Here is a 26311-nt window from a genome sequence, read left to right as displayed (position 1 = left end):
CCGTGCCTGTCTGTCTCTCCCCCTATAAACCAGACGCACCCCAACCACTTACCTGCTCCCAGTTCAGGCAGCTGACCCCGAATCACCAGGCAGGAGCTGCCCCAACGCCTGCCGATGCCCTGCACGTGGCGTCGCTGCCTCCTGGCATCACCCAAGGCCCCGCTGGAGGAGCTGCCGCCGGGGCCAGCAGCACCGTCACCGCCGTCCCGCACCCCAAATCCCGGCCCCTCGCCGCTGCAGCAGGCGCTGAGCTGGCTCTGCCACCTCGCCGAGCAGCTGCTGGAGGCGGGCACCGGGGGGAGGTTTGGGGGGGAGCCTCCCAGAAGGCTGAGGAGGGGCTGGAGGCACAGAAGGAACCCCCCGGCCGAACGCCTCCGCCTGTTTCAGCAGGAGGTGAAGCGTCTGGAGCATCTGCTCCGAGCGCAGGAGCGGGGCTCTCCCTGTCCCCAGCCACCGGCAGCGGGCTGCTGCCTGGGGTCTCCTCTCCTCGGTGACATCTTCGGATTCAGAGAAGCTGCTAAACTCACGCAGGCTGTGCCGATGGCAGCGGTTCCCTGTCACTGTCCCTCCCGAGGCACGGCTCCCTCGGCAGCCCCCCCTTCCCCTCCCAGCCCGCTCGAGAACCGCGGGCGGGCGCGGGACAGCGCGCAGCTCTGGGCGCCGCTTCAGCCCGTCCCGGAAAGTCGCAAAAAATCTTAATAAGAAGAAGTGCGAAACGAAGCTATTTGCAAACTTTACGAAGCAGCCGATTGTAAAAGCGCACGCAGGTGACAGCCAAGCCCTGGCCGAAGTAAATCTCCTTTCTCTCTGGATATTCCTCCTCCTCCTCCTCGCCCTGAGCCAGCCACTCTCGTTTCGGAAGCCGGGAGGGAAGCGCAAATCAAAGCCGAGTTTTACTCACTGACCTCCGCAGCCAGCTCTCCCCCGGGCTCCAGCTTTCACATGTCCGGGAGCAGGAACCCCCTCCCCTCGCAGGGGGCTGGCTCCTCGCCGCTCCTCAGCTCGGCAGCCGCGAGCTCTCCCCCAGCCGCCGCCGGAGCCGAGATTTATGCCGAGCGCGCAGCCATGTGCACGCCGCGGCCAGCGCCAACGTCCGGCTCGGTGCGAGAGGCAGCTGAAGGCATCACGGCCACCCGCAGCCGCTCGGGTGCCCCGGCACAGGGGGTGGGCTCAGCCGAGCTCGAATCGCCCTCACCTCGCCGCCACGAGCCGGGCGTTATGAGACGATGCTCTAAACCACCGGAGCGGAGCTCTGTGAATATTTAGCTTTCCTTCCACCTCCTCGCCTCCTACCCGCCACACACACTTTGCCTTAAAAATAGACCGGGAGCGATTCTGCCCAACTACATCTGCAAAGGCGCGCAGCTCCGCGGGCACACGCCGCACGGCGTGAGCGCACCGTGCACGCTCAGACACAACGCGAGCGCTCGGATTTAAAGCACCGAAATACCGAAGGGCCATTTTTAGCTCCCGATAGTCCTCCCGCTCCACGTATTATTAGATACATGATTTATTTTTTTTTTTGTCTTATTGCAGAAGCCGAAGATACTCAGCCACGAGCAGCTCGTCGTTTAAATGTATCCCTGCTCAGCAGGGGGAATTTTCTGATCGTAAAAAGATTTTTAAACACAGAAAGGACGGAAACGCTTTGCAGCAGCCAAAGAGCTCTTCTTATCTCTCATTTATGAAATGGGAAAATCAGAAATGCGAATTTGTGGCTGCGAGGCAGGTCACTGGGCAGAGAAGCAGCTGCCCAAAGGCCACCCGGCGGGGCAGCAGCAGAACGGGGGCAGCCCCGTCAGCTCTCCGTCCGTCCCACCGCCCCCTTACACTTCATTCTCCTCTTTCATCGCCAGCACAGGGAATTTCCTTACCCTGAACAAATGCAGCTTCTGGGGACTGCCCCTGCCTTGCCGCACCAGCACACTTTTTCCCAGGAGTCACGCAGCGGTCTGAAGCCTGGAAAGCTTCTGGGGCCTGAAATGAGGGCTCCTGGCGCCGTGCCCCCAGCCCGCTGCCAGACCACGGGGGGCACCGCGGGGCTCAGCCTCCAAGGGGGGGCTGCTGCAGACACACGAGCCAGGCCCCCGTGAGCAGCAGGGAGCAGGACCCGTGATGCGGGGCAGCCGGGGGACGAGGCCAGCTCTCCGTTGCCCTGGACCTTACAAAATCCAGCATCGGCGCGTGCAGAAAGCACTCACTCCGCATCTGTTCTGGTGCCACAGGCCACGGGAGGCAAGAGGCGATTGGGAACCTGCCTCTAAAGCTGAGCTGCTGCCTGGAGAGCTCACGCACTAAACTACAATCTAGCTGTGATTTAATTTAAAAAAAAAAAAACAAAACGCTGCAGCAAACGAAGAGGGAAAGGAGGGGCAGGGACGGGGCAGGGCACGGCCGACCCGTCCCCGACACGCTCGGCGCAGGGGCCGTGCGCGCCCGACGCAGGCCAGCGGTGCCGCAGCTCGCATGAGCCGCGCGTCTGCGCGCACATCTGGGCAGCAGCTTTGGCGGAGAGAGGAGGGGGGGAAACGAGTCCCAGCCGAGCCTCCGGCCCCTATCTGAAGACCCAGGAGAGCTGAGGGGCGTCGGGCCGGCGGTGAGGGCGACACGCAGAAGACGGGGATAACGCAGCTGCAGAGCCAGCACAGAACAGATCGGGCGCTTGGAGCGGTGAGAGAGAACGACATTTTTGCACCCGGGCTTCGGATGCAGCGAAGGAGACCGAGGGGAAGAGCCGCGGTCTGCGGAGACACCACCTGCAGCTCCCGAGGGTGGGAGCTCCTCCAAAGCGCCCGGGCCCAGCTCCCGGCCAGGCCCGTCCGCACGCACTCCCCAAACACAGGACGTGCCCAACGCTCTTCCCTTGTAGGATGAAATTATCGCCCTGCCTTGGACTGTTTTCAAAGATATGTTTTTTTTTTTTCCTTCAAACAACTCGCCCACTCATCCCCATAAACGCTGGTGCTAAAAGCTGGTTCTGTTGTTAAGATTTCAAATAACTCGGCTTTTATTGTTTCAAGCAAAATCAAAATAACTCACCCACAACTCCCTCCTTCCCTGATACACTGACTGACGACCTGCTGGGAGCGTGCCCTGCTGCCACGCGTGGCTCAAATCCGCGCCTTCAGATCGCTGGCGGGGTCACAACTCCGTTTTTTGCTTTTATTTCGAGACGGAGCGTGGAGCGTCTGCGTGGGCGCCTGGCTGAAGTGTTACCGACACCTCTGCTACGTGCTGCGCTGATCCGACTGCCGATGTGCTCGGGTTTGGTGACTTTGTGCAACAGCCCCGTTAATTCTGGTTTGATGCTTTCTCCCCAGCTACGCTGTAACCTGCCCTGAAATCACAGCCCAGGCAGGCAACCCCTGCCGCTGAGACCAGTGCATCCATGGCGTGGAAATCATTTCTGGTTTCTCTCTGGGAGGCAATACGCTAGCTGGTGCGCTCAAACGCTCCGATAGCTGCACCAATGTTCCGAAGTTAACGCAGCAACTTTTCCACATCGGTTTTGACAGCGCTTACCAGGTCAGGCTGGGCTCCCCCGTCACCATTTAATAAAAATACCCAAGCCTTGATTTAGCCCTCAAAGCTTAAACTATCAACCAAGGACACAAACTGGAAGCATCACCGTTCCAGGTCAGCCTCTCTAGTCTAGGTAGGCAGACGGGCAGCTCCAGAGGCCAACTTAGCCCCGCAAAAGCCCAGAGGAGCGCTTCGACACCAGCAGCGGGAGCAAACCTGACCGGCTTGCTCAAACCCACCCGGGCCATCAGCAGCTGCCAGCAAGCAGCGAGTTCCTGGAGCGTAACCGATGCCCACGCGCACCCAGGGCCGCAGTCCCTCCCCGCGCACGCCGTAACACAGCCAGGCAGCAGAGCAGAACAGTTCGGCCGAAGCCAGTCGCAGCAATTTCCTTTGCAGTCGGCGAGGGTGGACCTAGGACCGCGCTCGGCTGTCGGGTCTCAGCTGAGCAGCGGTAATTTGCTAAACCGAAATAACTCCGCTGCTTTAGACGCTATAACCCACATTCTCCATCAATTAGCGCAGACGCCAAGGTTAATAAGTGGCGCTCAACCCCCGGCCCCGTCCACCAGACCTCGCTACCTCCCCAGGTCCAGGCCGGCCGAGGAGCAGGCGGTGGCAGAGCAGGGAGGTGCCCGTGAGCACGCCGCCCCCCAAGGGCGTCTCTGAAGCACCGAAATTATCCAGCGCTCCCCACTACACACCGTGCTCGGTGCGTCTCAGATGGGAAAGCACTGACAGTGTGCTTTGGAAAACGCTTTGCAGAAAAGCCTGCCTGTCTCTGGATTGCCAGAACTGTGCTGCTGGCTTGAAACGTACTTTTATTTAGACGCCTACCTGCTCTTGCGCAGCGCTGTTTTACAAAGCAGCTGAGCAGACGCAGCGCCTCGCCAGCGGTGATGCCGATCGGGCGAAGTTGGTCGGTGTGCCTGCACACACCCAACGCACATCTACCCTTCGCATAAACACCCCCCGCTGCAGCAAACGCCCAAATCTTAATTATTATTTACTCCTATCCCAGCAACGCCCGAAGGCCTCGCCCGAGATCAAGGCCGTGCTCGGCAAGGCACCCACAAAACACGAAACCCTGGCCCTGCTGGGGGCAGGGAGAATCCTGGGGCAGGTCCCTGTGGGTTTGCGATTTCAGCGATGGTCAGGCGCAGCCCCTCTCGGCAGGGCTTAAGCTGGTGAGACAAAACTCATACGCAAACACGTGAACAGCTTCTCCTATCGGCAAAAGGCAAGACTTGCTCTAACAGATGCTGTTTAACAGGGGCAAAATGAAACTGTGCCTCATTTGGGGAAAGCAAAGACAAGGAGGCTGATCTGCTCCTCATGACAGTACCCTGGATGTGACCGGCTTTAGATTCAGGCAAAATGTCCTCCAGGGACTTTTCTGTACATCCCACGGGCCTTGCACCTCCTGCACCCCAAATACGCCTAATTCAGCGGTCTTGCTCTTTGCTGACCGGGGAGAGGGGCTGCACCGACCTGCAGGGGCTGGTTCCCCTTCCCAGGAACTGCAGCGCTCTCTGCAGCACAGATACCACGACCCAGGATGGAAAAGTCGGACCCATGGGACCATTTGGGGCCCCCTCTCAGTACACACCTCCCCAGGAAGCACATGAAGCACTCAGCTGGGCTCAGCTCTCTGACAGGTTCAGGCTGCAGCCTTCTGGGGCCGCACGTGGAACAGAAAGAAGCCAGGGACTCTAAAAAAAACAACGGTATTTAGGTTCTTTTAGATTAATTGGTGTTAATTGCTTTGGGGAGGCTTGAAAATAGCCCTGCTAATGGGAAACGTGGATGGTGAGGCGTGAGCAGAGCCTCGTGATTGCCACGTTAACCCCAGACTCAGGCTGTGCCCTGCCTGGCCGGCAGCAACAGCCAAGAGCAGGGATCTGCCTGCCTGCTCCTCTGCCCTCACACCCCCGGGATGCTCACGGGGGGCAGAGTGCTGTCCCGACACTCTTATATCACGAGAGCACCAAGAAACAGCACTTGGACCTTCCTCACCTCAAGCTCCTTTGATTCCTGGTTCACGTCCGTACCCCTGCAGCCTCGCAGGACGCTCAGCCAGCTCCCAGGGAAGTTTCGGGCCACACATCTAGTCCGAGCACAGACGCGCGGGTAGCCCAGAGAGACCACGAAACCGCTCACCCCAAGGGTATCCTAAATCCGGCAGAAGGGACTGGCACTGGATGGGACCGTGTCTACCCACAGGCAGTGGGCTGGACAAGAACCCACTAACGGAGCGGCTTTGGGGAACGAAAGCAGCAGGGTGGCCTCTCGGCAGGATGCCCCGGTGACCGCACAGGACAAGCTGCTCACCTGAGGGGTCCTGGCTCTGACTCGCTGCCATCTGGCCTTCCCAAAGCTGGGCAACAACAGATTAAAGCAAACCTTTCCCGAGGTTGTGCTGGGTTTCTGTCTTGTGGGACAGGCTCCAGCTGCAGCCCTGTCTAGCAGCTGGTAACAGCCATTATCCCAAAAGTGCAGACAAAACTGTTGGGGTATGCAGACCCCTGCCTGTAAGGTCTGCCCTTAAGGGTAACCCCTGCCTGTAAGGTCTGTCCTTAAATGTAACCCAAAAAACGCATTATTAGTGTGCACTTCCCTGTGATTTAACCAAAGTTACGCTGATTTACATCCAAAGAGAACTTGGACTATGATTTTTTTTTAAAGCTTTTCAGGCATGTGCAGTTTATTAAATGTGAGAAGCCGGAACTGTGAATGTACAAAGTGCCCCAAGCACGGCAGAGACCCTAGAAATGAATGAAGAGTTCCAGATTTTGAGAGAAGTCAAACATTTGGAGTTTTATGGCTCCGGGTCTGGATTCAATTCATCCCTCTTTTTAGTATTGTTCTCTTTAAAGTGACAGTTTCTAGGAAATGGTGAGTGTAACATCTCTTTTACTGTCTCATACCACTTGAGGGCTGACAATTCGCCGGGAGAAAAGGCTGCGCGAGGAGGAGATCAGACCTCAATTACGGCTTCAAAGCGCCAATAACTGAAAACCCGGTTACAGTGAGTCAGGGGAAAAAGAATGTGTTTCAGTAGCTGGGTTAGGCAGCTCCGGACCACTGGGCCAGCCGGGCTGCGGACCTCCTGTCCTAACCTCCAGCAAAGGCCTGCTGGGGGACCTTGGACAGACAGCTCAGATCAGATTCTTCAGGTAAAACATCTTTCCTGCAGTTTCCAGCTCCAAAACTATGCCCCGCACTTAGCTGGTTATGGCTGGAATATGGGGTCTCAGATGTGTTTTCATGCAGTCCCCCAGTCCCCAGCCCAGAGACCTGAGAAGCACCAGACCAGGAGTCCTTGGTGTAACTTCTGCAGCGCTGAGGGCTGGGACAGCCATTCTGCACCTGGGCACGCTCTTCTCTTCTGCTTGTGGTTGATGCACAAGCAGAGGCTTGCTTTAAATCCTGCCTTCTATCTCCTTTCCACAGCACAGCTTTGATTCACAACCTGACCTCAGTCTGGGAGGACGAAAAACAAGACAGGCGTAGCGGGAAGCAGCAGAAAGAGGGTGTTCCAACAACAAGACTACCCCAGAGAAAGGAAGATAAGGAATTCTGCTTTACCTCTGGGACCTTCAGTACTGGAGCGTCTCACTAAGGACAAAGCCTAGGGACTGATATCAAGGCACAGGGGCAGCAAAACCTCTGCTTTGCTCCTGTTCAGCACGGAATGCGGAGAGGGCTCTGCAGGGCAGCTCTGAGCAAGCAGTCTCCAACCCGTCCCCTCCCCAGACGGAGAACACTGACCACCAGGGCCCGTGCAGCTGCCCTGCCGACAGCAGCCCTGTCCCAGACAGTGCACAGGAGTTAGGTGCCTCTTTTAAGTGGGGGCAGGTTCTCTTCTCTGCTTTTGTCCTCCTTATTGTCTGCAGGACAAAGAGGATGGAATAGTTAACACTTGTCCTGTGCTCTGCACCTTGTAGGAGACGTTTCTCCGGCTTCTCTACCCAAAAGATTCAAATATTCGCAGAAGACCCAGAGGTGATAGTCCTGCCTTTTCCTGGCTTAAATTAAGAAATGTCAAAACAATTCACAGCACCTTCAGGGGCTCCGTAACAGAGCGGTCACTTTCCCAAAACTAAAACAGCATCAGCTGAGTCTCGCTGGATCTGAAGAGCCCCTCGCTCCGAGCAGAGACACCCTGAGACCCCGGGGTGGGTAAAGCAGCGCTGCCCCCAGACACGGCACTCGCAGCAGCAGAGCCTGCGAGGCCCAGCTCTGCCCTACCTCCCTCGCACTCACACGCTCTCATTGGATAATTACAGAGAAAACCAAGGCAAATCCCAATTTTAGTGCCATTATAAAACAGAGAGGGGGAATTCATTACCTGGCAGCTGTTAATATTTAAGGGAGAAACCGATAATTTACCTTTGAGGCGGCGAATGCAGCAGAGGCAGCGCATGCCAGAAAACGCTATTGCCTCCCCTCCCCACCTCTGTGCAGTTACTTTGCAGAGATTTTCTATCTACCTGCTCGTTTCCCTGCCTCCCATGCTACCTGGAAGTCCCAGTGAGGACTCTGCATTGCAAAACTCACCAGAGTCATGGCTCTGGCTCTGCTGCACCTCTGGATTTGGGGGAGTGTTTTTGAAGTCTGTCCTGGCTCACGCACCAACCAACCCACCTGGTCAGAAAACAGGAGCTAAAGAAAAGAAGAGCCCCAGTGCTTAACAAAAAGACTCATACAGGCGTATGGGCAGGAAGGGCAGACAGCTTAAGATGATGCTGGGGAGGCAACCAGACCACTGGCTGCTTCTCTGAGCCGCCTGCATCTCTGGAAGAGTCTCCTTACCTCTGTCAGACTCGAGCCTTCCAGAAAGTTCTCCGGCGCATCCTGCCCCCAGCTGGGAAATGTCTCGAGCAGCCTCTCTCCCAGGTCCGCGCCCGCACGAAGCCCTACAGACGGTCCCACAAACTGAACACGAAGACGCAGCATGCCAAGAGTGACCCCACAGCTCTGCCTTCACCTGCTCGGTTGCAGCAGGACTGACACCAGCACAGCAGCTCCGAGGCGCCTTAGGAACAGTCTTAAATTTCGCAGCAGCCGCCTTCCCTCTCCCTGGCTCTGGCTTCTCTCTTCCTCTCCATCCCCCTTGCTCTCAGTTTCTCAGAGCACGTTTACACCAGAAAGTCTGACCAACAATAATGGCATAATTATAGCCATGCAGTTAAACAAACAATAAAGCCCGGAGATAAAGGAGGGTGTGCGTTTGCACTGCCCTCGCGTTGAGTTAATTTACACATCAATGCGAGACAAAGAGGTTACCTCATCTTAAAAGAGAGAAGATGGAAAGGAGAGGGAAGATGCACAGACAGCCACCACAGAGCAGCAAAGGCTCGTGGTGCAGCCACGTTCAAGCTCTTAATGGACTGCAGGGTAGTACCAGTTTAATCTTCTCTCAAATTATCCAAGACAAAAGGGAGAAAGATGCTCTGGGGCCAGCATGCAAGTGTGTGGGAGGAAGCCCCCCAGACTGCGTTTGTCCTTGCAGCCCAGCATCCACCTGGCCAATTCTGCAGTCCAGCACGAAGGCACGGGGATGGATAGGGGCACCAGACATCGGAGCTCTGTGTGGACAGCACATGAGCCTGCAGAGACAGGCAGGACCTCTGCCACGCTGCTCCCTGCCCCGTGACACCGGGAACCGAGCTCTGGCACTTGTCGACCAGGCAGAGGGTGAGCCAAGAGTATCTGACCCGTGCATTGCTCCTGCCATCTAACAATGCGCTGGTAAATCACGAGAGATAAAAACATCAAAAGAACGCTGGCAACCTGCCTTTGGGGGTATAATCTAGAACGTTTTCCCTTCTTTTATGGTTGCTTCTCCCTGGAAGCATAAAACAGGTCTTATAAAAACATTTGTCCTGGGGAATGTTTGGAGCTACAGCACGCTCGCAGATTGTTCGGTGTCTAAATACATCAGCAACCCATCCCTGCAAGTCTTCACTGCAAACATAGCTCTTCTTTCTCTTGACTATAAATGGCCTTTGCAGAGGACAGGGCGGAGGACAGGTTCAAGGAGCGAGGAAGAACTCCCTCAAGCTGATGCACTTCACTGGAAGAGGAGTGGCCACACAAACGGGGCCGTTTCTAGAGCTGATCCTCAACTGGGGGAGAGGATTGAGTTTGATACTTACCTCTCTCTGTGCTTTACTCCAGCCGTCAGGCCTTGATCCGTTGAAGTGCTTTAGCCCTCGAACCCTGCCACACGCACAGTCCCACTGATCTCGGAGACTTTAGCTCAGTGCTGACCGTGAAAGCAAGGCCCAGAAGCGGGGCAGGTCCCCAGGGTCCCAGGCAGCTTTTTCAGGAATACACAGCCCCTTTCTTCCATGTGCCCCCTCCCTCCTTTTCCATAGCGGTTGCTCTCAGGTGGGGGGCTGAGGGACATGGCCTCACTGACTTGTGGTCCTCTGATGCTTCTGAAGTGTCAGAAAAATCCCATCCTCCCAGTAACCCTCTAAAATACAGCTGTTACCGAGTCATTCAAGAGCCGGAGAGTTATGACCTTCTCCACAGAAAAGCAAAGGGTTAAATTTATGACCAAGCCTTTGATGTCTGCAAGCTTTATGTGGTACACAACCTCCTGCTTTGATGTTGCTTTAAAAAGAGAGAGAAGCCAGCAGCTGCGAGGCGCACGCGTCCCAGGGAGGACCGGGCTCCGGCCGCCCGGCACCGGCACCGAGCCCTAGCATGGGGACTTCTGCTCGTGGCTCTGCTGTGACAGGGGAAAATCTGGCCACGTGTGGCTCACCCCCACCAGCTTCTCCCACACCAAAGCTGCCTGGGGAGAACCAGACGTTCACAGCCTTGCGTTTTCCCCCTGGGAGCTCTCACAGGCCTGATCTGGAAGCGTGAAGAGGGCCCTGCCCTTGCCCGGCCCCCACCAGCCCCTCTCCTCGCTGTGGCCACCAGTCAGGCATCTCCCCGCTTCCCATGGGGTGACGAAGCCCGTCTGTGCCCCACCAGCACCACAACCCTCCTGCACGGGCTCCATCTTGTGCAGCACCAGTGGGAGGCTCAGCACCCACGGAGGGGCCCTGCCCGCCGGCCTGGCGCAGTCTCCTACCTTACGCAGCACCTGGGCCATGGCTTCTCCTATCCATCCCAGCATCCCCACGGCTTTGCCGACAGGCCGAGCCCTTCTCCCAGGGCCTGACAGAGCTGCCAGCAGGGCCAGGCTCCTCTCCATCCCCGAGTGCACTTCGCCTCCCTTCACTTTCCCCTGCCTCCCCTCCCTTCTCCCGCCTCCTCCCATGGGGAGTTTCCCAGCAGCTCAGTAATTAGCAGCAGCATCGCCAATGCTAATAACACCACCACAGCTCCTGCCATCCCAAGCTCAAACAACTTTACAGCCATCATCACGCCTCTGTAAGCTCCCCAGGGGAGCAGCATTACCCCATCGCACAGATGGGGAGGACGGAGGTAAACAAGAGGCGGTGGTGGCAGCGGTGGGCAGGGAACACGAGGCTCTGAATCAGGCCCTGCACCTACCTGTGGGACCACGTCCTGGTGAGAAAGACCTTTTGGAAGGAGGTCAGTGCCTGCACTGACAGCAGGACTTATCCAGAGACCGCATCACTCAGTGTGGGGCCCGGGAGGTTTGTTCCTGGGCACCGTCCAGCGGGCAGGGCTGCGCACAGCCTGAGCTGGTGCCTTCTGACGGGACGGCAGGTACGGTGACAGCCCACACGAGCACCTCAGACCAGCCATCAGAGCTCACCTCTAATTAAGGACTTGCTGTTTACTGATGGATAAAAGATTTTTGTTTTGAGCATGCACAAAATGAGGAATGCCGGGGGATTCTCATCTGAACTGCCTGACCAGAGCCAGCTCTGCGGGAAGGAGAAAAAGGGTCTGTGCTGCAGAGCTTGGAGCCAGCATCCACCCGTCTTGGGTGCAGTTCGCCACATTTCATTTAAAAAGGCTCACATGGATGGGAATTAGAGCTTTTCAAAAAAAGCCCACCCACACTCCCACACAACAGGCTGACACAGCTCTGTAGCCCTCTGATAGACAGGGACAAAAGCCATATGCAAGGCAAAGGTTCACCGCTTTTGGCAAGTACTCGCGAGAAGACGTTGACTTTAAACGCTCTGAGGTCTGGCCTGCAGAGTCAGGCTGGGGTCCCTGTCAGGTGGGAGCACGGAAACGGAACGAGATTCACCCGAAGTGACCCAGCCTCGCTGCCCAGAACACGCTGCAGACGCCCTCCTGGCAGAAGAGCCCTTTCTGGAGGGTATTTCGTGTGTGGTGGGGCACGGTCTGAAGACACCAGCTGGCATTAGCCACGGCCCAGCAGGGCTCTGCACACTGATCCTTTGTGGGGCTGAAACGGGAAGGGCTGTGGGGCGCTGCTGCCGGCGGGGCGACGGACCACCTCCGTGCCTGGGCAGGCGGCACACGCAGCACCGCCGGGCTCTGCAGGGAGCAGGGCAGAAGCTCAGATGCCCACGCAGGGACCCCTGCAAGCAGCAGGCTCCTGCCCCTCTCCAGCCCTGGCCTCTGGGGCTGTGCAAACACATGGACACAGCGCCTCACCACCCCTTACCCCTCTGCGGGTCTGTGTCCTGTGAGTTCCCTCTCCGCTGTTTGACCCTCAGGTGCACCAGGAATGCTTGGGAATTGAACTAAAATTGGACGGTCAGGGTTTAGCTCACAAATCTAGAGCAAGTAGAGAGCTAATAAACTCTGCAAAACCTGGGCACAGAGGGAAGAGGCCTCAGGAGAACAGCCGGTGGAAGAGTCAGGTCGCAGCACCCAGGCAGAGCCTGCACCACCCCCCTGCAAGAGCAAACCCCGGGTGTCTGCAAGGCACCTCCCGTGACTGGGGTGTGCGTGTTGCTGCCTTCACTTGCTCTTGCCTGGACATTCCCCAAATCCTTGCGTACATGGTCACAAGCTCACTAGTGGCTGGTGATGTCCCACGGGGCCTCATCTACAGACATAACCTGCGTGTTCACAACTACACTCCTAAGAAATGCTTTTTGCCTTACTCTTGCTCGAGCATGGCTTTTGTTCGGTTTCTGGCTGAATGTCTGAGTTAAAAATACAAAGCTATTTCTGGCAGAAGTGTGGTTTTTTTCTTCTGCCTTTATATTCCCTCGGATGCCCCAGTACTGCTGTCTCCTTTCTGGCTCAGATGAGCTTTGTTTTCCTTCTCAATGATCATGTTTGCACCGGTGAGCAGCAGGAAATGCTTTTCCTATTAGACCATTTCCACTAACACTGTTGGGAATGAAGAATCAGCTCAGAGAAGTCTAAAAAAAACAGTTGGTGTAAAAATCCTGTCTCCAGCGGTCAGACAACCGAACTGAAAATCAGAAGTGCCTGTGGTCAAAAGGGGATGTGTACGTACGCACACCCAGAGCAGGACATGTTCCACCTGTGACCCACAGACCAGGAACAAGGAAGCACTTTCAAGCATCCCCCCTCTACAGACAGGCTTCCTCCCAAGCTCTGCAGCTCAGACCCTTTCGTACCCAGCACAAAAATATTTTTTCATTTTTCTTTTCTTACATATCAAGAAAAAACAGGCCTGTCTTTCCTGGCTTGGACTTAATCCACCTGGATTCAAGTGCATGATCACGGCAGTGTGACAGTGAATTACAGCCTCAGCATAAAGCAAGCAAGTCATAAAGCAAGCACCCGTGCAATCATCACAGCTTTGCTGTTACAATCCATCTCCTGGAAAAAAGCAAGCTGAGGACTTGGGGCTTCTCATTTGAGATCACCAAGTTCAAATACCTCCAAACCCGCTCCCCCAGTCCAGAAACATGCATCGTCTGTGGGTGTGACTCTTGCCTCCAGAACTGAGAACAAAACCAGCACAGCTGCAGGAAACCTCCCCAGCACATTGTATTTGCCAGTGTCACAACATAAACAGCAATACAACCAGAAGATAATAGCCTCAAACAACTCAATTGTTTGGGTTAAAGATGTCAAAAATGCACAACGAGAGCTTTCCAGGACACAGATGTCCACCACCTTCCGGGGAGCCAAGGACAGACTAAGTCAGAGCTGTTCAACCCCGAACAGGGCCTTGCTGCATGCCAGTAACCTGTAAACGGCAAAGGCATCAGCATTTTTGGTTGATAAGCTATCAAAAACATGAAAAGGGCTCTGTTTCCTGAAGGCAACAAGCACGTTCCTGGTTAGCTCGGGAGGCTGTTCAAGTCAGGCTCTACAAAGCAAGGCCTCCAAATGCTGTGTTCTTCTAGAAGTCAGGGCATCACACCCAGACAGTCCCAAACTCAGGAAAGTTCAGATCTAAACCCCCTCCGCAGAAGGTTGCAAACACCACTAACCACCAAGCTCTCACAAACCAGTTTAAGGAGGTTGGTACCGCAGTTCTGCGTAACAGACAGCGAAGCTGAGGCTCAGAAAGGAAAAATAATCTGCCTACAGTTGCCTGAACAGTCGACAGCAGAGCTAGACGCAGGCTCTGCTTTCCAGCCAACAGGCCACACTGCCACCCCCCCACCAGGTTAGAAACAAAGCTCCAAGATGAGTACCAGAGGAGAAAAAACATCTTCCTACCGACTGTGACACCTGGACTCGGACTTCACTGGCATCCAGCGGCGATGTACTTGACCCCTGGGGCCTTCTCTCTGAAGTGGGTTGGTGCTCCCGGTATTTCTTCGACCTTGCAGGTAAAGACAAGAACTCTTTGCCTGAGATCTTCAGGTCTCCCACGTGATGGCTGTCCCCATTCTGGTCCTTGGGAAAGCAAGAAATAGTCATTGCACAAATTGCTTGTCCCCGGTTTAACGTGGAGATCTGTTGGCAAACATCCCCAGAACAGGGGATGAACAGAAACGAGAAGTTAACGTGGCATTTAGACGGTGTGAGCTGCCACTCACAGTGTGTAGGGCTGAATAAGGACATTTTGTGTGTATCTGCAGCAGAGGATTTTAATGCGTGGAGAAGCAGCATCACCCGAACAGCACACAACAGTCAACCACTCCACAGGGAGAAGTAGCATCCTCTTAAAAAACCAGGTATAAAGGTAGAGGCATGAATTAGCACGAGGGGTTGGAGTCTCCCACTCAGCTCTCCCACCAATCCTCCTGCCACCAGCGCGTGGGGACTGCTGTCCTCCTGGGCCGTCTCAAACACTTGTTTGCAGTGCTCCCGTGGCCATATAAAACACAGGACTGTCACTTCTGTGTAATGCATGGGGAAACGAGGTGACAGATAACACGTCTCTTAAATCCTAGGTTTTGTCTCCTCTCACTGCAGCTCCCTGCTTGGTTTTTCAGGCCCTGCCATTCACCTGGCGTCTCCTTCCTTACTCCCTTCCCGTGAGATGCACACAACTCCATCCCTTCTCTGCCAAAAGCCTCGTGTTAATGGCCCTGCCTGTATTATCCTAACAACCTCATTACTGCTCTCACGCAGATGAGGCCCTGATACAGAAACACCAGCAGGAGCATTCAGCATTTAGCTCCAGAGGCACTTATTAAAGGCACCAGGCACGTAACCAGTAGGATCTGAGCGCCTAAACCTGCTTGATGCTTTGGTGTTTCCACGCTGCAAACCACCTTATGAGGGCTCACAGAGCACCGAGAGAACTCCCCAGTGTCCTTACTCCTCATTCCAGCAGCTGTGTGCGGGCGAAAGAAGCTGGAGCCCAGCTCAGGAGCACAGCTCACCCAAGGACCCACGGGGCTGGGATTTTAAGAGGTGAGCACTGAGAAGGCAAAAACACTGAACAGGACCCGAAGTCACAGCACACCAGCAGCCCAACGCAGTAGGATGCTGGAGCCAAAATGCCCTCTCCACTCCTTAAAACACAAACAGGAATAGTGAGAACAAGGAAGGGGAGTTTCATTTCCTTAGATGCTATCAACGCGACCAACTGCAGCCGGGCCGGTGTCCACATCTTGAAAAGCAGGCCTAAAAGTGGGTTTCAGAAGTGGAAAGAAGCTGCCTCACAATGCCTTGCTGCCTCAGAAGCCTCAAACAGCTTCCTTCACGCCAAAAGAATAGATGGCTCAATTACAGCATGTAAGCACCTCCAGGGTAAAACCAGCATGTGACAAAGAGATTTTTACTCTGGTGGAGAGAGGAATAAACGAGAGCCAACGGCTGGGAGCTAAAACCAGGGAAGCCCCAACCAAGGAACAGGGCACAGGTCGGTGAGAACAGGACGATCGGGGAGGCAGCGCTCCTGCTGCCTGGTGGGGCACAACTCTGTGCAGGGGCACTGCACACAAGTTCCTGGCCTGTTCGGTAACAGGGGGCCCTGCTGACTTTGAAGGCTATGTCTGGCAGAGCTAAGGGCAGAGAGGGTGAGAAAATAATGAGAGGGTGCTGGAGAGGTCACATTTCACGCCGCTGATTTATTCTTTGCAGTCTTAGCACTCTCCCCATAGCAAGCTGGAAGCAAACAGCCCCTTCCCCTGGCTGGAGTCACCTCTCCCCAGGAGCTGCAGCAGGAGAGGAAGGGGAATTGCATCCGCAAGGAGAGGGGAGCTCACACATGCCCACAGGACCACTTCGGGGGGAACAACTCGTTTCTGACTCCCAGGTTACGGACTGCCCACAGCTCCCCCCAGAGTCCCCGAAATCCACCACCCTGCCTGAACCACTGAGCGAGGCTCAGCTTGTAGAGCAAAGAGCAGGGAACCAGCGGCATTAGCAGCAAATCACACGCAGCACAACTCACCCCGCCAGAGCCCCCGGGCCATGCTGCGATGAGTAGGACACACAACTGATCGATCAGGACACACAACCGATCGATCAGGACACACAACCGATCGATCAGGACACACAACCGATTGTCTCCCTGACATTGGGCACTGTGATCACACAGAACCCACGCGGTCGGTCCTCCAGCTCAGGTCCAACCCGTACCCGGAGGCAGGGGTTCTGGACTACTGAATGCTAGTCCAGCGGCATGGGGAATGTCAGGGGGGTTTAAGGCAGCAGCCACCCGGCCCAGAACGTGTGGTTGTGGTTGGAGAAGAGATGGACCCACAGTGGTTACAGCAGGTAGGAGACAAATGGCCTCTGCGCAGGCGGGTGAATTAACAAAAAGGGTGCTTGGAATTCAACTCCCTAAGAGTAAATTCAGGAAAGAGCTTCCGTCAGTCCCTCCAGGTGCCTACCGGGCTGCTTAGGCACTCAAACGTTTCTGCAAGCCTGAGTTTATTTCCCATTGACCCCCTGCACCTACCCACAACTTGGGGGATTATTTTTTTTTGTGACACTTCTGCAAGAGTGGAAATGCTCCCTGGGGCACTCGGGAGAGCTGTGCCTGGAAAGCACCGCATGAATATAAATGACTCCTGCCAACGCCTCTCCCAAAAAGCAGAGCTGGGCTGCCTGCCCCTGGGATCGGGCATGGCTGAACCACACGGCAGCACCGACACCTGCCACGGGGCAGACCCAGCGATCCTGTGCAGGATTTTCTCAGAAATTTAAATGATCCCTGTAGGTGGAAAGGCTCAGTGCCTCCCAGCTGACTGCAGAAACAGCCTTTGCCCTGGGGAGGCAATGAAAACACTGATCTGCTTGGATCTGACATTTCCAGCAGTGAACCAGAGCAGAGGCAATCCTCAGAGCCCCTTGGGACAAGATCCTCTGCCTCCTGCAACGCTCCAGCTCCCGCTCCTGACCTCTCCTTCCCTGTCTGCACGGGAGGGAGCACTCTGCTGGGTTAACAAGGCACCGAGCTGTGCCACCAGCCACTGAAGGGGCTAAACTGCTCGTGCTTATCCTCTTTAATAAAGGGCTGTTTTTTTTTTTCAAAAAAAGCACAGAAGTGGCTTTTTCAGCTTTCAGCTAAGTGCCTTTTTAGCTAGACCAGCTGTTCCTTTCCTCCGAGCTCTCTAGAAACCCTCTTTGGTTAATCCCATTGACTCCCGTGCTATCTGCTAATTGCATACTTCCCTGCACATGCAGGCAGCCAACAAGCCATTCCAGATTCCTACCGACATTTCATCTTCGAGGCAAGCCAGCCATCTTTGCTTACCTTTTCAGAAGGGAACTTCAGGAGGTCTAAGCTGTCCATGCTGTTTCTTTGGAGTCTCTTTGGCCTGGCTCCTGCAAAACAACGCACTCTCGCATCAGGAGGGTGTCACTCACCGGCAGCACCGATGTCACGCAGACCAAATTCGCAGCGTGGCAGGACCCTCAGCTACTGTTAGCTGCAAAGCCAAGCGGACGGGATGTTGCAGCTGTGCTGTCCTTGAGATTCAGATCTGTTTTTTCTCTATTGTTTTGGGTCTTTTTCAAAGCACTGTCACAGCACAGTCAGTAACAGCGAGGGCTGCACAAAGCTTTTGATTTCGAACCGGTAGCGGGGGCACACCATGACCCCGGATCTCAGCTGAGGTCTCCGAAATTCCAGAGCTACGAGCCCGACCCTAAACAAGGAAGGTCAGGGGACTGGCACTGAGAAAAATCATAACAAAAATACAGTTTAATACATCTGTGGGTTTGTTGCTTTATCTCCATGTTTTCAACTTAAAGAATGCGTCTGGGACGTATCTTAAAGCTTTGCTCTGCAGTCACGAGGGCTGGAAAACTAAGTGAAAGAGCAAATATTTTCAAGTTATCACAGGCCCAGCCTCAAGGAGAGAGAAACCTTGCCCTGAAGCTGACAGACAAAACATAAAATTTGGCAACCATTAAGATATTTGAGATTTAATAAAATTAATTTAAATACTGTATTATAACAATAACAGAGAAGGTGAAAAACAGTTCAGCTTCTGACTTCTGTTTTGCACACTCTCTCTACCTGCACGTCTCCCTCCAACCTTCTCCCAGCTGCTCTCGCCTTGCTCACCGGCACACGCAGTTTTTACCAAATGGCCCTGGGGTGCCTCTAACGCATCCAGGAAAACTTCTGCCCTTTCCCCTTCCTGCTCCCTTTTCCTGCCCTTTCCTGAAGTTTTTTTTTGAAAACCATCCTCGTGCAAAGCCCTGAGAACGGAAACCACTAAACTCTGTGTGGTTCCTGCAGCAGCAAGCTCACCAAGCCGAAAGATTCCCCAGCTTCCCACCAACATCCACCAGCTCCGATATCCTACGGCAGCCCCCATAGACCCTGTTCCAGCCCAGGGTGCCACCGAGCTGCTCACCAGGCAAACTTAACGAGAGAAGGCCCAAAATTCACAAACCAATTCGGGACTGACCGCGAACAGAAGGCAGTGATTAAATGGAGAAGCCGCCAGGTAGCAGATTCCTGCATTAACACGCACCCAGCTCTGCTGTAACTCCAGGTGCAACCACGGGCGTTTCTCAGCTGCAGCACCTCCAAAGACAAAATTCCCCCCTCGCTCAGCATCGTGAGATACGGCGACAAGCTCAGATCATCTGGGGCTTCGCATCCGTACCACAGCTTAGTTACGAATGACCTAAAGGCAACTCCACTGCCCCTCACGACTTCCTTACTACCCCAACGTGATTTACTTCTTGCAGCCACGACAGCCAAAGCAGCAAAACGTTTATGCGCGTTTTCTGTCTCTCCAAAAAGCACGTGAGCATCAGCTTCATTTGAAGGTGACTTCGGCAGCAGGCTTTGAGTTAAGAAGGTACTGGAGGAGGTGGTGAATAGGTGGAGGATGGATATTGAACACACAGCAAAGTCAGAGAGCAAGGAGAACACGCAGTGACACGCCGCTGCCGTCTGCACCAAGCTTTACCCTCTTGCACCCTGCAGAGCCATCGCTGCCTTGGCAGCAGCTCGGTAAAACCCAGATTCGATCCCGGAAGCTCGGCAATTGCTGCTGACATTGGCTCGGGCTCAGACTCGGGGCTGTTCTCCCGTTGGTTCGGGCAGGAAGAAAGGACTTTGCTGCCCTCGATACAGCAGGCAGAACTCCTGACGTTACCGTTTTCATTTGTCCTTGCTTATTTTTACTAAGAAGTCTTAACTACGCTATTTTGTCTTTGCTAAGGTATCATAAGGAGCGACTCTGAGGAGGATGGGAAAGACCCATGCCGCTGGATACCGGTGACACGACACGGTTCTTTGCTATCTGAACACGTTATCACAGGCTGGATGTGCACCACAAAGACAGCTGAAACGATGGAGCCCAAGCCCTCTCCACCACAGCATGGAGACGGCCGCACAGCTCTCAGTGGGTCGGCGCAGCCCGCCCTGGCTCCCTCTGGGAGGACCCAGAGCTCCTAAAGAAAGCCGAGGTCCTCAAAGACACCTCACACCCGGCTCCCGTCGCTCCGCCGTGCTCCCACCAGCCCCTGGGGGCACCAGCAAGAAGGAGGCAGCTCTGCGGGGTCTCCCCCCACGGTGCCACATGAGCAAAGACCGAGCAGAGCCCTCCCGGAGCTGCCACGTCGGCTGGCAGGAGCTCAGCAAGGGGAGAAGCGAGGAGAGCCCACGATAAAAGACACCCACAAACACTTAACCAGATCACGCGTTTGGGTTTCAAAGCGATGCCCGAGAGGTGAGAGCGGCATCTGGAAGCGAGCGTGCGTCACGGCAGCTTTTAAGGGCCACTTCCAGGAAAGCGAGGAAGAAGCAAAGTGCGTCTGATTAGATAAACACACAGCGTTTCCAACAGGCTAAAGAGTCGCTAATTACACACCTCCATCCTCAGGTGCTTTTGTACATTTGCAGTAGCATTAAACCCCTGGCCAGAAACCATTAATCTCTGCTCTGCGAAAGCCTGCCTTCCTCTCTGTTAATTTAATAAGCGTCGTCAGCCGAGACGACCCCAGCAATTAGGGCACGCGGAACCGTTTGTCTTTTTCCGTTGTTTTGGTGCTGGTGTTCCTCTGTTACCGCGCAGACTTCGCATTCGGTTGAGCTAAGAGAGGAAGAAGTTAGGAATTACACGTTCAACTTCCCAACAGGCCAGCTCGGCCGTTTTCCTCCTGAAGAAAACACGACCAGCACCGGGGCCAGACGCCGGCCTCAAAGCGCCCGGTTCTGCCCTCGCTCGCACCGAGCTGTCCCACAGGCAGCGCCAGCAGCTAGAAGAATTGAGATGCTACCTACAGCCAGGGTTATCATAAGCTGGACGGAAGCAGGCAGCAGCTCCCACCACACTTGCAGAAAAGTTTCTCCCCTTTTTTCCCCTGGCAGACCCGCTCAGGAGCCCGCACGCGCTCATCCTGCCGCAGAGCGGAGAGGTTCCCATACTCACAGGCACGCCGCGACGCGACGAGTCCCGCTAGCTTGCTGCCTTCCAGCGGGACATTCCCTCCGACAGCTCCGAACGTAACTTCCAGGTGTGCTCAGATCCTCCTCAGAAGCGATTCTCCCAGCAATTCCTGCAGCCCCAGCGCTCGGATCCACGCTGCCCCTTTCTCCCCGGCGCTGACCGACAGCAGCCGCCGTGGAGGCAGAAGATTGAGCGGCTGAAAACCGGTGTCTGTTCCTCTGTAAGGGCTTTTCTTCTCTCTCCGGTATTTATTGGCATGTTTACCAAGCCTGCTGCAGAGCAACGGAAAACCTCAGGGGCATTTCTAAATGCTCTCTCTGTCTTCAAGGTTTGCTGAGGTCTCTAACACAGCGAGTCGAAACCTTCTTGTGAACATCAGCTGAGCGCCGCTGCTGACTGCCCGCATTCATGGCTTGTTTTCCTGGAGCTCCTCGGATGTTGTTCTTCTCAGTGCTCAGGCTCAGGGTTGTTGTTTCTGTTTAAATTTTTTTTTTTTTTCCCAAAATCTCCCCCCACCCACCCCCCAATGCTCTCAACACCCCCACGAACCAAGGAGGGGTTTCTGTTTGTTTTTTTTTACTTTTTGCTTTTGCAGCTTGGTTCCTGGGGCGTTTAACGGTTTTCACATTCCCGTGTTTTAAAACTTGAAAATCCGTCACCTCCCTACCTGGAAGGAAGCAACGAACTCTCGTGGTGCGTGTGGGATTTTACTGGGGCAGAGCAGGGGAGATGCTCGTGTGCTCGCCTGCATGTAGCTGTGACATCCTTCCTTCTCCTAGCCCCCTCGTATCCCGCCCCGTCACAAATACTCTCCAGTCTTCTGTCCTTGGGACACTCACCCAGTACATCCCCGCCATACACCCATCCAGATGCTGCTTTTTTCCTCCATCTCCCTGCAGAGATGGGGACAGTCCCTCCCCACGGCCGTGTGCTACCTGTGATGACACAGATACGAGAAACTTTATCTACAATCTTTTCTTCACAGCCAGAAGTTTGACAGCGCACGCTCCTGCTGTCCTTGGGCTTCTCAAGCTGATTAAGTGTAGGGCAACGCTCTGCTTTTCAGGGTTTCTGGGTTTTTTTTCAGCATATTTAGGGGAAAGACCACACCAGGCCTCTGCTTAAAAAGCCACGCACCCCTGGCAGTGCCTGCTCAGCACAAAGCTCCCCCTGCTTCCAGCCAGGTGGGGCAATGAGACACGGGGGGACCGCTACGCTTCCTCCCACTGCTCCATGCTCCTACAGGACAGCGATGGGTGACCCCGCGTAACTCTGCAGTAGGGTAAAGCTGGGCAGACAGCGTGGGCAGCTTTGTTCCTGCATGGACGGTCTCCAGCTCCAGCTGGCACTCCCGAGAGCTCAGAGCTGACGAGATCGAGCACAACATGTGTAGCAGCGACTCAGGGAGCCCTGCCAGCAGCTCTCATCAACTTGACGTGTGCTTTGATGACTCCTAGGCTCTCCCCCATCTCCAGCTTGGAGAGCTGCCTGCCGCGTCCCTGGCTGAGATGGAGCAAGCTCCCCGATGCAGATCGAGGGGCGGTTCTACGTGGGGCCCAGATGGCACCATGTCCCTCTGGGGTGGCTGCACCACAAGGAGCAGAATTAAACCCGACAGTGAACTCCACAGAAACCACAGGGAAAGGTTACACGGCCAGTGTCATCCCCCCTCGCCCTGCAGCTCTCCCGGCCGAGCAGCGCATGTCGCAGGTCGGTGACGTGCCCCCAGGGCAGCTGGGGGGGGGTAGGAGATACCCCGCAGAGCCCAGGCTTTGCACAATAAAGAACACAACAAATCTTGGCAGAAGCAGTTGCTGTATTTTCTTGGAAAGGTCATTTCCTTCCACACCTGTATCAACTGAGATATCGGCTTCTCCTTGGGGCAGATTTCACCAGCCCAGGACGTTGCCTTCCTCCCTTTGTACGCACCCCGGCATTTCAGAACCTTGACCGTGGCAGACCGCTCTAAATATTAAATAGGATTAAATTAGACCAGCCAGGCAGTTGTTTGGGGAGGAAGACAGGTCTGTAAACCCTACCAGGCTCCGAACTAACAGTGGAGATATGGTCCAGCGACCTCAACGCACGCAGAGCATTTCAAATCTTTCACTGCTGACATCTAATCAGGAAATCTCTGTTTAGCTGGTGCTCCATTATTACAGCAAGCGCTCTTCAAAAAGAAAAGGAAAAAAAACCAGCAGCAAGGAAAGGAAAAAAAAATAAAAAAAGCCTCCAGTAGGACAAGCAGCTCATTTAGGGCTTTAATTAGTCTTCAAACATGTAATGGGTTCTGGCACTATAAATCCACTTGACCTCTATTATTGCCAGCACTCGCATGATAAATGCCGGCATTTGTTTTCCCAGTTGATGTTACTGGGACAGAACAATACTTTTCTCTAAATAGAGAAAGCAAATAATATCAGTTATTTACAACGACTGAGCCATAAAACGCTGGCACCAAGCTGCTGTGCATCGATCTAGGGGATGGACCATCTGTTTGCCCACCCATCCCTTAGAGCGGAAAGGACCAGGGGAACCCTGACATGGCTGAGACAACTTTTTCCTCCCTAGCAGTTAAATGAGGGCTCTTTGGGCTCTATGGTCCAGACAAAAGCCATGAACATGTACAGCTTGCAACAGAAAGGACAGCACACATGGAAAGGACAAAAATCAACCCATAGCTAAGGGTCAGGGTGGCAGGGAAAGCTGGAGGAAGGTTGCTTCCAGCACACTGTCACGTCAGACTTCCTCAGAAATGCTTTGGTCCCACGCAAGGTCCTGCATTCTCGGCCCCCCATATCAAAGCTGGAAGCCAAGAGGACAGGAATGAAACCTCTTCTGCTGGGAAGACTGGGCTGCTGCGTGTTTGCTCTGACTAGCTCCAAAGTGCTGTATTCGTTGGCACACAGACCAGCACACAGCTGAGCAAATATCAGCCTTCCAGACAGATCCTGAGCACTACAAAAACCTTCTCCAGAATAACAAAAGTGTTGTAGCTTTTTTTTTCCATAGTGAAAGTGTTCCTTTAAATATATACACGCATGTACAATATGCAGTAACAAAAACAAGTTACTTCTGAGCTGAGATGCTCATCTGCTTGATTTGGCAGAAGACGCTTTACGTGTGTCACCCAAGTTCCACGTCCTCCTGAATCCAGTTTGACAGCTGAACAACTGGCTGGAAGTACCAGCAACATCACAGCAATATTGCACGTCAGCAGCACCCAGGAGCCCCGGGACATCGGGCTGACTGCATCCAGGGTGGGCGGCTGGCACAGAGGCTTCTCAGGGGGGACAAAGGAGACACTCCGGACCACATCCCAGGAGAGCCTTCATTCATGTGGCCGAGGTGGGACTGGGAGCAGAAGTCCTCCTTGGAGACAGATGACACAAAGGAGTTTCCTTCCCCCAGTAGGAGCAAAACCAATGCAGCTCAGAAAAGCTAGGCTCTTTGAGCATAAGGTTATCCTACATCTTGAAGCCTTACAAACCATTACTGATTGCTGTGATTTTGGGCACGTCTCTGATTCCAGTCCCCCTCCCCACCTTTCCCCATCCACAACAGGCATCATTTTCTCTCTGAGTAAGGCTGGAATATGGCTTTTTGCAAATAAAGTGTTGGCAATTCAGGCCAAAGAATGAAGCATCTCGGTTTGGACTTGCAGGATACAGAACATACAGCGCACCCAACGATGCACCACCTGACAAAGTCAAATACAAGCCTTGTGGGAAGCTTGGAGCCGTGTCAGGGGAGGCCTTGCAGAACCATGACCTCCCCTAGGCAATGCTTACCAGATTAATAGTTCTGGGGACAGAAGGATTTTCGGGGAGATAAACTGAACTGGGTGGAGCAGGCTGGGAGGAGGCACATAACCTCGGGCTAATTCAAGAACAGCCATGGTAGGATTGGCAGGAACACCTGGTTTTCTTCTAAAACAGCGAGATTTTCTCTGCCAGTATATAGCAGAGCTTCGTGACCTCTGATCTCCCGTTACAAGCTTGTGTTGAACAAGCAGAGATCAAAAAGACACTCAGTTTGAGCTAGGAAGTGACACGCAATAATTAACACGGGCACCATCAAGCAGCTAAACAAGCCCAGTCAGAGCAGCTGTGTCCTCCGGGCTGACTCAGGGAGGGCAAGAACAACACGTGCCAGAGCCGTGCGGGGATCAAACACCCACAGCAAAATCCTATAGAGAGGGGGCAACATACTCGATCCCTCCTCCTGGAGGCTGCTGTGAATCTGTCACCAGCTTGCAGCAGGCAGGCACCTTCCAGCTACCGGCACGTGGCTGGCCACGCTGGCCTTTGAATTCACGAGCTCCGATTGTCCCTACAAGCCCCAGGTCTCTTTGCTTCCCTACAAGCCCCAGGTCTCTTTGCTAAGCAAAGCTCTGTTGTCTGAGTGCCCGGCTCCGTCAGGCAAGGGGCCAGCCCTGCTGCCAAGTGGAGTGGTGTGTCCAGTGGAGTGCCAAAGCAGACCAAGTCCCCTGCACAAAAACCTTTAAGGATAAAAAGTAATTCTAGCTGGGATGGCTGCAGGAGCCTGGAACAGCAGCCAAAGGGGATTTCAGGCTTCCCAGCTCTGAGCAGGGGTTTGTGTAAGGAACTGACCCTTTCCATGAAGTTAGCTCTCCCCACAACAAGAGGTTCCTTGATTTAACGGATGGCTTTGCCAAAGGCCACGTTGTATCTTCTCTGCCAAAGGATTTGCGAACAAGCCTCTTCCTCATTCCTCCTTTCCAGCACTTGCAATCTCCCCTGGCACCAGGATAAAACAGGCACCTGAATTTCATCAGCACAATATCCTCTCCTCCGGGCCCGAAGCATTTCGTCTGCTGTGAGCTGGAAGTCTTGCTGCACTTCACATTGACACCGGGAAGGTAGCTCGTGTACAGGGCGAAGCGAGAGGAGAGAATTAAATACTGCTAAAACTTTGGGAAGAATATTTTTAAAACTTCATAAAGCTAATGCTGGGGCAGTCTGAGCTGAGTGCTAAATAACCCAATTTAAATCCAAATGACTCAGAGGTTCATCTCCCCTCATCAGTGCTACTGAAGTGATTTAACAGCTGTAACAGCAGAGGTTACTCAGAGGTTTAGAGAAGACTCAGAGATAACAAAGAGCCATCCTTTAGATATCCTAAATCTTCCCACAAGCCCCTGTCCCATTCAAGCAGCATTCCTCTCATCCTTCCAGCCCTGCTCCATCACGGCAAGGACCACCACAGCTCTCACGTCATTTTGGAGACCTTCCTGCAGGTGCCTTAGTGGGAGGCAACGCTCATCGCCCAGGAGCATACCAAGCACAAATCTGAACCCACAGCTGGGGCTCTGCTGAGCATCTGTTTGAGCACAAAAAAACCCCTTCCAGGCCACCTTGTATTCTGCCTTCCACTCTGCCAAGAGCTACTCTGTTGAGTGAACTTCTCATCCATCAGAGCTGCACACGCAGGGTGCAGTTAACCAGCACGGCCCTGGGCTTTCATCCCTTTATTTGGGATGGACAAAGGCTGAGCTGCAGCCCATCAGCTCTTAGGAAAATCAAATACAGTTGAAGATACTTAACATTAAACAATTCCTGTGGCTACGCTTACTTGATCTGAACGGTGAGAAGCAGGGCAGGTTA

At 54.2% G+C, this 26311-nt stretch overlaps 1 protein-coding gene across 9 annotated transcripts in view; it reads right to left on the bottom strand.

Annotated features, from left to right (window-relative positions):
* Positions 1-26311, bottom strand: part of GPSM1 (G protein signaling modulator 1) — a 79087-nt gene that overhangs the window by 9357 nt on the left and 43419 nt on the right. For 4 of the 9 annotated variants that reach the window (XM_066980764.1, XM_066980765.1, XM_066980763.1 and 1 more), the window contains exons 10-11: positions 17525-17595; positions 14086-14265 (exon numbers count right to left, since the gene is read on the bottom strand). In XM_066980764.1, the coding sequence (XP_066836865.1) occupies positions 14086-14265; positions 17525-17595 (251 nt within the window). Of the gene's footprint in view, positions 1-52; positions 825-905; positions 1755-8337; positions 10472-10615; positions 10889-14085; positions 14266-17524; positions 17596-20666; positions 21143-26311 lie in introns of those variants that run through there. The other 5 variants (XM_048051330.2, XM_066980766.1, XM_066980767.1 and 2 more) reach the window with 5 other exon arrangements.

Source organism: Anser cygnoides, chromosome 20, assembly GCF_040182565.1.
Source record: "Anser cygnoides isolate HZ-2024a breed goose chromosome 20, Taihu_goose_T2T_genome, whole genome shotgun sequence".
Taxonomy (NCBI): Eukaryota; Metazoa; Chordata; class Aves; order Anseriformes; family Anatidae; genus Anser; species Anser cygnoides.
This window is presented reverse-complemented; position numbering and strand designations above follow the sequence as displayed.